The sequence below is a fragment of the Argopecten irradians genome, chromosome 5, assembly GCF_041381155.1.
Source record: "Argopecten irradians isolate NY chromosome 5, Ai_NY, whole genome shotgun sequence".
In the NCBI taxonomy this organism is placed as follows: Eukaryota; Metazoa; Mollusca; class Bivalvia; order Pectinida; family Pectinidae; genus Argopecten; species Argopecten irradians.
Genome location: NC_091138.1, coordinates 8,478,071 through 8,489,755, shown reverse-complemented (window position 1 = coordinate 8,489,755; position 11,685 = coordinate 8,478,071). Strand labels below are relative to the sequence as shown.

At 37.4% G+C, this 11,685-nt stretch overlaps 1 protein-coding gene across 1 annotated transcript in view; it reads left to right on the top strand.

Annotated features, from left to right (window-relative positions):
- Nucleotides 1-7,676: 7,676 nt before the first annotated feature.
- LOC138322783 (tolloid-like protein 1) overlaps nt 7,677-11,685 on the top strand; it is a 41,520-nt gene continuing 37,511 nt past the window's right edge. Inside the window, exon 1 of the mRNA XM_069266878.1 lies at nt 7,677-8,138. Within this exon, the coding sequence (XP_069122979.1) occupies nt 7,970-8,138 (169 nt within the window). The 5' untranslated portion in view covers nt 7,677-7,969. The remainder of the gene's footprint in view (nt 8,139-11,685) is intronic.

Below are 11,685 nucleotides of genomic sequence, written 5' to 3'. Positions count from 1 at the left end.
CTGTGTAATGTCTGTACCAAACTTTCTGACTGAAAAGGCGTGTTTTTGTTCTCTAGTCAGTACTATAAAGAGAATGGTTGAGACTGTCTCCAGTATTATCTGCTCATCATTCTAAAACTTCATAGATGTCTTTTATTACAGGAATATAAAATCAGTCATGTGTGAATTGGTACGGTTCATTCGTTTACATCTTCAGAATCTTTAAATGTCGACTCTACATCAGAGCCAATGAGTCATTCGGACACGCGTCAAACGAAGTTTCGCACGTGCTCGTATCGTGACCTAATTATACCATTCCCCACAATGGAGTTAGGGTTTGGTGTGGTTAGTTGATTTATTAGGTTAAACTTCCTATTAACAGTCGGGCCCCTCCTCCTTAACTATTGGATCAATTTCAATGAAACTTCACAATAACATTGGGGGACCATATGTAGATGTGCATGCAGGGTTTCTTTTGCCCAGAATTGGTTGGTATGGTTAGTTAGTCATATTAACGTCATATTAACAGCTGGAGTCATTTAAGGACGGCCTTCCAGTCGTCTCACTCTATTTAAGCAGAAATTAGGTCGCCTCTTACGATCATGCAATAGGGGCAGCAGATACAATTATAACGCGCTATCTGCACCAACTGTGTGACCATATTAAATAGGTGAACGGATGAACTTTTTCCCTTCCCTTTGACGTCTGTGTCACCTAACCGTAATGATGAAACGATGTTTGAATACCTATAAGTCATGACATTCAATGGTCATCCTTCTGACCTCTACTGGCCTTTATGTTGTTAAGGACGACTAAAATAATCAAATTGTTTTAACTTACTAAAGTATTGTTAGGATATCAAGAATGGATAATTTCCAGCCCTACGGATTGTATAGTATATTTCAGATTTACTAGATTCCAATAAATATGACACTTAAATATCCAATCATTTAAATGTATACTTTAAAGAAAAGCTTTCATGCCTTTCCCCTGACTCCAACAGAACTCCAGGTTGGGGTATCTTGATCTAGAATAAATGGGCATCTGGATATGTTCTTTTTGTAATCTCTGTAAGTTCTCATCAATGTCAAATTTCCATGTTTTGTATGTATGTTATGTTAGCGTGTGTTTTTATTACCGCCTCTTACCTTCACGTGTTGCACTCGTACCTTACATTTCCACGATAATCTCATTATAAGCCATATTTAATACTGTTGTCGTGCTACAGCCCCTTGACACCAATGCCATATGGACACGGACTCCCATTGACGTTTCATGATTTAATCAAATCCACCGCCAACCTTAATTGGTCTTGTTTCTTCATTGCCATGCTTCACGTTACGCCCAGTTTGTTCTAATTTTTTTTATGTTTTTTTACTTGAAATCGCATCAAAATGAGATAAAACGAGCCATGTATGTACAACAGTTTAGTCTAATATTCAACATTTATGGAACCTACTAGCATTTAACTTATTGTATCCTGTTATTATTAGCTTGACTAAGCAACATTTCCCCGGGAATAAATCAAGGTAACTGACAGATTACGATTCTGTTTTGAGTGAAACGGGGATATATAGCTCCTTGTGAAGCCTCAGAATTTCACTTTAGAGTAATGTCTTTCTTTTTGATATCATGGCTGCTTTAATATTCATCGAATACACTCAGAAAAATAAATCACTATCAAATAAAGATTTCTTTGACAGTAAAACTGTTCACTCCATCAGGAATTGTTTGCTTTCGTCAGCCTTTACATACCGAATCTCTACTGTACTCTTTTAAAAATACATAACTGCTAAGGGGTTTAAAGTGGTTCGACATGATAGTATTAACTTGAGTTAGAATATTATAAATGAGTTTGCCTGCCACACAAGACGCCTGGGTAAAGTTCAGCCATCTGATCGTAACATATTGCCATGTCAATCTGTGTACGGTCGGCTGCAACTATAACGGGCTTATGTATCGTATCCTCCAAATTTAAATCTACTTAACAACACAGTTACATAACGTATTCCTCTCGATGTAGGTAACTATTTTGACAACCTTTACAAATTGCATCTACTCTCATTGATTCGATATTTCTCCTGTCGTTGGCAGTATCTACAGCATATTGTTGCAAAATGCTAGTTGGAATATTTCAATTTCTTTTTCCCTGAAATAATTTTTCCGTATGTTAAGCCTGATTCAAACGCTCTTCGCAGTTAGAACTCAGTGCCAAGATTCTCTACTTATGGTAACTTTTACTCCTGATTGCTGCTTAATATTTTTGAATTCAGTTCATATTTTGTCAGTATTTTTATGAAGTTTTTTTTGTTTTATTTTTGTTTTTTTAATGATAAATGAGATAAATTATGGGTGTGAATTATCGGATGATAGCTTCACAAAGCACCACATGCAAGGACCATGCCATGACCACGTGCATCCCTCATGCTAGGAAACCGTACTTCAATGACCATACAATTTTATGTTTAAGAAATACCTTCTTTTTTTCAAATATTCACATTTCTTTGGAAATTGTTTTGTCTTTTGTTATGCATTCTCTAATCTTTCATTTTGAGTAGTAAACAAGATGCCCATTGAGGCTGAGAGGTACATCACGGTCAAGGCTGCGTGTAACATGTTGTTGTGATTCGCACGAGAGTTTCGCGACAGATCACGGATATAGAGATTCCCACAAATCTCGTCACACCTTTGGAATCTGGTCGAGACGGTGTCCTCCCTCGACGGTGGCTTGTTTTGTGACGCGATGCTGAATATGACTCGAATGGAGGTGTCGGTCACATTGTAAAAGAACGAAGCAGACACAAGCTAGGGATTAAACGTACACATTTAATTATACGCTCGACAATAATTGACGAGACATCAGGCTGTGGGTTGGCTTAACACTAAACTACACTTAAGTCTTACAGAATCTAGAAAAACCGGTGGTTTATTGTTTATTGTATTTTTTGTTGCACTGTGCTATCAACTAAATAATAGTGAATATGTAAATCTTGTGATATCATGAAAATATGTCATAGAGAAAACGTTATGATTTTTAGTATAGGAGCATGATTGCGTTAGGCATAAAATCAAACACTTTATTTGCATATGTAAAAAAGAGCCGCATTTGTTTTTATATAAGATTTCATTTTATTTCTATTTATAACCAGTTTTTTGACCATTTTCGGTTGTCTATATCACTTTATTAATACAATGTCTGTAAAGGCAAACAAAACCATTTAGAAACAATTTTACAACTACGACAAAAAAAAACTTCGATGTTTTCGTGAATATGTACATATGTACCAAAATAGTCATTGTGATCATAGCAATAAGATAAAATATGTTGTGATATTTGTAGGACGTTTGATCATTTTAGAACGTCCTATTAACAGTTAATGTGTTACGTGATGTTTTTTTGACTGTTTGGGGAGGCTGTGGTATGCTCGTTTTGTCTCTCTTTGCAATAGTAGTGTCCATTGTATATTGCTTCTTGCTGAAGCAACGCATTGCCAAAAATGTGATGGTGTCATGAGAGACGTTTGGAAGAAAAGTTAAGAATTTTCAATATTTAGTCGCCTTTTATGGTGATGAGGTGAATATTACACCAAGTATAACTATATAAGTCCTATTTACCTTTCAACATTAAGTTAAGTTTAAAGCTAACGAACACATATAAAATAACTCATACGCAAATAATGAGGTACATTGTACACTTCAACACAAGAAAACATACACAATTGCAGTAAAATTTACAACTATGCTTCGTAAGTGCGTTTGTTCAAACCTGTTCATATGAGAGTTGTATGTGATACATACGGTTTTATTTCAATGTTTGAATGTGCGTTTCTAGTATCCTGTAAGGCCCGTGTTAAAATAGCGTACTGTTCCTGAAAACTGATTGAATGGATGTATCAAGGTGATATTGTGCATGCCTCCGCCATGAAGAGAGTATTTAGTATCAAGTAAGTAAATGAAAACACAAGGATAAGTATTTGATAGCGAAAACTATGATTTAAAGAGTAACATAATTATGTAATTCTGACTTATTGTGGGTTGGTAATCGACTTTTTCGGAAATCGTGGATAAGGGCGAGATTGTTTTTTTCTCTCACCGATATTCAATCAATCTCCTTTTTTTTCAGTTCCATATGATACATAAATGAATCTGTATTCCATGTGTATGATCACGCTATGTTCATGCCGTAAGACAACCATACACACTACAACCCATTCCCTTATGCTCTGAATGTTGTTGCGCAGTTCAAAAAGAGAAATGGGCGGGCAAGCCCCGCCCTGACGTCATAGATCTGTTTGAGTTCGCGTGCTTACATTCCTACGGGTGCAGGCATTTACTTTCTTATATATCCATTAAAACTAGCAATGGTGTTAAACTTTTTCGGACTCATTTCTTATTTTGATGTCCTTGAACTTAGCGTAGAGTACATATCATTAAGGCTATCGCCGTGATCAGTGCGCCGTGCCAGTTACAGTCAAAAATCCAAGTACAAACTACACCGATATCTTAGGACACGGGGTTCCAGGATCAAATATGGCCTGTTATTATTGAAATTATATTGTATGTACACGTTTCTGTGGCTATTGGATATGGAATAGTGCAGACACAGACAGTCAGGTAGATAACTTGATCAAAAACTGGACGCAGTATGAAATGATTTGTTTAGATAACTGATTATACTAAAAAGTGATCAAGGTTATACGGTTACATGGCACGAGATGTCGTCTCCTGCCTTCTATGCACAGCGACAAAGAATGTCGCTACATTGTATCTTACCCTTAAACAGATCTGTCTACAATTAATTCTACCTCGTGAAGCATCAAATTAAGGCTGATGCACATCGGCCGAACACGAGAGACCTACAGTATAACATATTGTATCCACCCAACTCTGTTACTCGGTCTTCTTTAGGTATTAACATCATAAAGCGATACGAGAACACGGTTTAATGTTTTTTTCGCAGTTTGTTCTAACAAGGAAAGGTATTTGGACTAAAAGAACTTGTACAAAATGTATCGGAGAAGGCGAAGGCGAACCTTGATAAAGCTTCTTTTATACCTAATATTTTCCGTATTAGGTTATTTACAAACTGTGTAACGAATGTATCCCGTCGAATACCATTTGAAATTAATAAATACAACTGCAAAATATAAAAGCCAAATGGCCTTGAACTTTTTAGCAGCAAGTTTTACCTTATCGAATTACTCGGTCCATTGCGGTTATAGAAATAATTATTCTATGTTTTGTCCTGTTCCTAACGGACGCTGTCCTTCCTAACGTCTCCTTTGATACCGCCTCACGTTTGGCCTTAAGATAAGCGTTCGTCTCCTGGTTGTCATCTGGCCGAAACACGCCATTTTCCAGTAAAAAAGGGAAGTGGGACGACTGGTTAGTCCGTTTAAGTATTATCTGAACGGTTGTTGTGTGGTGTCTGGTGTCTCTGACGGTATGTTTCAGTGAGATAACAAATAATTGGCAAGATTTCCACAAATACAAACAGACGTACACTACACTACTAGTATTAGTTAAATAGTTAGTGACATAATACGGAAAAATAACAGGTCTGAAAGCTATTTGATCGGGCGAGACGACACCGTCTGCGGGAAGCGTCACTTTCACTTATATATAATTACCTGATCGCCATCTTGGTGTTAATGACATTAATGGCAAAGAATGATAACCTGAACAAACCAAATACGAGATGCTACTAACCTAATACGATTATATCTCGGGCATCACATGACGTTGTTATTACCAATAGGATTACAAGAGTATTGTATGAAATGGAATAATGAAATCGTATGGGGACATTGGGACTATTATAACGTATAGTGTTTAGTGGACTATGTTGCTTCATACTGACGTCTTATGGTTACGATACATGTCATAGAATGTTATTGGGACGAAACAACATGTGTCGCGGGAAGAGAAAACTGTCAGATATGGGGCTCGATGTTATGTGTTACAAAAGGTTGGGTAGGTAGGAATAGGTGACCAGACACACAATGATTATAAGATATACGGAATGAAAATAATAAAAACAGACTGCAAATTAGCGGACGAGTTGGTAAAAAGACTGCAAGACATTATAGGAATATGTTAGTATCGGAAAGCCACATTGGGACAAAATGGTATCATAAAGCGATATTGTGACGAGCTAGCTGGATAGGAGGCAATACGAATTGATTGTGTTGAGTTTAACATGTTACGTTATGATGCGGAAATGACTCTTAGCTCTTTTGTTAGTGTTTTTATTGATTTGTGTTTAATTTTTAATCCTGACGGTGTTTACACGATTTTAAAGCTATTTTTATGGTTTATTAACTAGATTCCACTAATTGGAATGCCCGCTGTTTAGTATCTTTATCACGTTGGAACACAGCAAACATGCGCGTGCATCCCCTGGATCGTCTAGACTTAATCCAATGGGAATAAGACCGCACGTGCGTTGAATGTCGTCTGCCATACAGATCTATCTCCTCGTCATCCTTTTGTTTGTCTTTTCGTACGCATTACTACACCGGCTGATTAATCAATCGTTAGGCTCTTACTAATTAATAATGAGTTAGCCCTGTCCCTCGGGAATAATATATTTTCTGATAAACAGTTACAGAAGAGAAGTCGAAGGACCAATACAGTATCAATGATCTGCCGTCATTAATAAAGTCTCATAAATATATAACGACTGTTATGTAGTGTACAGACAAGTCCCGACATCTTACGCGGAGTAAGCTGGGGCCCGGAGCCGTCACCAACGAATCCGTCTTAACTATAAACTGGGGTTTGACCGTATGAACCATACAATTAGAGAACATAGTTAAAATCACGCTCATTGGCGGATTAACTTTCTTTAGATTAAGTCCAGCTTTCATAATATATTTGTTCTGTGACGACTAAAGCTAGTCTAGTTAGCAAAGTTAAACATAAAATACGAGAAAGCCGCTATATTTCTGCAGGGGTTCTGTTCCTTTTGGTTTGTTGTTTGTATTTGTGAGACCACTAATCGTCCCCAAGTGTCCGGACACAATACCAGATCCCGGCGGGATACCCAACCCCCGGTCATAGGACACGCCCACTGGCCTAGTATTGCCAATGTGGGAGAGTTATGTAGTGATTTATCAATACAAGTGTAACACCGGCCCGGGCACCTGTTCCTAGGGCTGCCTCGCTCCCTACTCTAACGTTCACTATTATAATGCCACTACGTATTTAATGGGAAACATATACAGAACTGTAACCAACTTTCCCAGATGGTATAAACATACCGCTGTCTGATATCTAAATCAATTCTGTACATTTTTTCCGTAGAGATATCCGATTTGAACGAAATATTCCTTTTTACTTGATAAAAAAAAATATAGAGTTTAGGTAAAGGAAAATAAAGAAAATAGAATCAATGAAATCAAGAAGAATTGCGGGACGCCGTTTTGGTATGCGTGCCGAAATGACGTATTGTCCGAAAACCAGCGAGGAAATTAGGAATTAGCGTTAAATGGTGCGCGTGTCCATTCCCACTTCGGACTTAACATTTTCTTTGTAAGTAGCAATTTCTTTCAATTATCTTAATTCAAAGAGAGTTACGGCACCCCGATGATTCTTAGTGACTTTGGCCTGTCATTGGCCCGTTTTTATGAATATTGACAGAGGGACACAGTTGATTGAACAGGCGCGGGTGCGTTCGGTTCGTTGTCCGGTATGTATAGGCAGAGCGGCACAGACAAGGAGAGAGGTACAGGCTCGGAGGCAGTGCTGTAGCTCTCCCATGGTAAAGGAGGTGTACAGTCGGCCTATGGACAGCTACGGTGCAAGTATGAAACTCTCATGAGAAATATATACAACCGTGTGAGACATTCCGTCCTGTACCGCACGCGATCATGAGACGTGCCGGGGAAATTTTCTAATATTTACATCTCTTTTGTGATTATTTTATTATCTCTTTATTTTATGTGATATATCTTGTTCCATACTTATCAGAAAGACACCAAGGATCAAAATGAATTTAAGACACGTGCTCTGTGTAACTTTCACGGTGTTAACCCTTTACTTGGATAGAATAGTTGGTGTGTCGATGTATTCCTACCCACATTTATACAACAAACGCTTGAAGCGGAATATACCTCACAAAACTTCCTCTGATCTTTATATGGATCCGTGTAAAGCAGGTACGTACACCTTTATTTACCTTGGTCCTACCTGTATGTACAGATGCTGGCCTTCTCCATCACACCAGCTGATCTGACAACCCAAGTCGCACGGCCAATATCGACTAAAGCCACACTAACTTAATTGATTAACGATATTGTCAAGGCATCTACTTGTAAATATCGATATTTCCAATTAACGAGCGATGTAATGTCTCCCGTATCTAAGTCAATCATACAGAATGACAGAGTCAAGGTGACCAAGAATCGCATCATCTCTTTGCGTTATAGTAATCGTCGCGTGGAGTGTATATAAACAGCGTTATATATCCGTCTTATATACTTCGTAATACCATATATAAGTTAGTCTGGACTAGTATCATTGTGTATAATTACTTCTTATGCACATTGATATTTGATTTAGATATCAGTATTAAAATGTGTATGTTTCGTAATGTACATGTATATATTACCTTATTATGAGTCCATGCGTATACTTGTATCTTAAAAATAGTGTACATTGTAATAGAGGTATCAATGTATTGTTATTGAGGTGTACAATTGTACGTACTATATCATTTTGAGTGAATATATAAGTGCATATAAGTAAGATGAGTTTGTATGTATTTGAAGCAGGTCAGATACATGGTTGTGTTAGTGTGTAAGTACGCGTATCGTTAATGTAATGCTTATATTTCGTAATAATCATGTTCATGTCTCTTAATGTTTTAGTATGTATCTGTGTATGTATCGAAGTGTTGTTAATGTGTATGTTTCGTAGTGTTGTGAGCGTGTATATCGTAGTGATGTGAGTGTGTATGTATCGTATTGTTGTGAGCGTGTATATCGTAGTGTTGTGAGTGTGTATATCGTAGTGTTGTGAGTGTATATGTATCGAAGTGTTGTGAGTGTGTATATCGTAGTGTTGTGAGTGTATATGTATCGTATTGTTGTGAGCGTGTATATCGTAGTGATGTGAGTGTATATGTATCGTAGTGTTGTGAGTGTGTATATCGTAGTGTTGTGAGTGTATATGTATCGAAGTGTTGTGAGTGTGTATATCGTAGTGTTGTGAGTGTATATGTATCGAGGTGTGTATCGTATGTGAGTGTGTATATGTATCGTAGTGTTGTGAGCGTGTATGTATCGTAGTGATGTGAGTGTATATGTATCGTAGTGTTGTGAGTGTGTATATCGTAGTGATGTGAGTGTGTATATGTATCGTAGTGTTGTGAGGTGTATATGTATGTAGTGTTGTGAGTGTGTATGTATCGTAGTGTTGTGAGTGTGTATGTATCGTAGTGTTGTGATGTATGTATCGTAATGTTGTGAGTGTGTATGTATCGTAGTGTTGTAGTGTGTATGTATCGTAGTGTTGTGAGTGTGTATGTATCGTAGTGTTGTGAGTATGTATGTATCGTATGTGAGTTGTATGTATGTATCGTAGTGTTGTGAGTTAGTATGTATCGTAATGTTGTGAGTGTGTATGTATCGTAGTGTTGTGAGTATGTATGTATCGTAGTGGTGTGAGTATGTATATATCGTAGTGGTTTGAGTGTGTATGTACGTAATGTTGTGAGCGTGTATGTATTGTAGTGGATTGAGTGTGTATGTATCGTAATGTTGTGAGTGTATATATGTATCGTAATGTTGTGAGCGTGAATGTATCGTAGTGTTGTGAGTATGTATGTATCGTAGTGGTGTGAGTGCGTATGTATCGTAATGTTGTGAGCGTGTATGTATCGTAGTGGATTGAGTGTGTATGTATCGTAATGTTGTGAGTGTGTATGTATCGTAATGTTGTGAGCGTGTATGTATCGTAGTGTTGTGAGTGTGTATGTATCGTAGTGTTGTGAGTGTGTATGTATCGTAGTGTTGTGAGTGTGTATGTATCGTAATGTTGTGAGTGTGTATGTATCGTAATGTTGTGAGCGTGTATGTATCGTAATGTTGTGAGCGTGTATGTATCGTAGTGGTTTGAGTGTGTATGTATCGTAATGTTGTGAGTGTGTATGTATCGTAGTGTTGTGAGTGTGTATGTATCGTAATGTTGTGAGTGTGTATGTATCGTAGTGTTGTGAGTGTGTATGTATCGTAGTGTTGTGAGTGTGTATGTATCGTAATGTTGTGAGTGTGTATGTATCGGAATGTTGTGAGTGTGTTTGTATCGTAGTGTTGTGAGTGTATTTGTATCATTTTATTGTGAGTGTGTATGTAACGTAGTGTTGTGAGTGTGTATGTATCAAAGTGTTGTGAGTGTGTATGTATCGTAGTGTTGTGAGTGTGTATGTATCATATAGTGGTGTGTGTAGAGTGTGTATGTTTGTAGTGTTGTGAGTGTATATGTATCGTAGTGTTGTGAGTGTATATGTATCGTAGTGTTGTGAGTGTGTATGTATCGTAGTGTTGTGAGTATGTATGTATCGTAGTGGTTGTGAGTGTGTATGTATCGTAGTGTTTGAGTGTGTATGTATCGAATGTTGTGAGCGTGTATGTATCGAATGTTGTGAGCGTGTATGTATCGTAGTGTTGTGAGTGTGTATGTATCGTAGTGTTGTGAGTGTATTTGTATCGTAGTGTTGTGAGTGTGTATGTATCGTAGTGTTGTGAGTGTGTATGTATCAAAGTGTTGTGAGTTTGTTTGTATCATAGTGTTGTGAGTGTATATGTATCGTAGTGTTGTGAGTGTATATGTATCGTAGTGTTGTGAGTGTATATGTATCGTAGTGTTGTGAGTGTATATGTATCGTAGTGTTGTGAGTGTATATGTATCTGTAGTGTTGTGAGTGTATATGTATCGTAGTGTTGTGAGTGTATATGTATCGTAGTGTTGTGAGTGTATATGTATCGTAGTGTTGTGAGTGTATATGTATCGTAGTGTTGTGAGTGTATATGTATCGTAGTGTTGTGAGTGTATATGTATCGTAGTGTTGTGAGTGAGTGTATATGTATCGTAGTGTTGTGAGTGTATATGTATCGTAGTGTTGTGAGTGTATATGTATCGTAGTGTTGTGAGTGTATATGTATCGTAGTGTTGTGAGTGTATATGTATCGTAGTGTTGTGAGTGTGTATGTATCGTAGTGTTGTGAGTGTGTATATGTATCGTAGTGTTGTGAGTGTATATGTATCGTAGTGTTGTGAGTGTATATGTATCGTAGTGTTGTGAGTGTATATGTATCGTAGTGTTGTGAGTGTATATGTATCGTAGTGTTGTAGGTGTATATGTATCGTAGTGTTGTGAGTGTATATGTATCGTAGTGTTGTGAGTGTATATGTATCGTAGTGTTGTGAGTGTATATGTATCGTAGTGTTGTGAGTGTATATGTATCGTAGTGTTGTGAGTGTATATGTATCGTAGTGTTGTAGGTGTATATGTATCGTAGTGTTGTGAGTGTATTTGTATCGTAGTGTTGTGAGTGTTATGTATCGTAGTGTTGTGAGTGTATATGTATCGTAGTGTTGTGAGTGTTATGTATCTGTGTTGTTGTGTTTGTATCGTAGTGTGTAGTGTATATATGTATCGTAGTGTTGTGAGTGTATATGTATCGTAGTGTTGTGAGTGTGTAT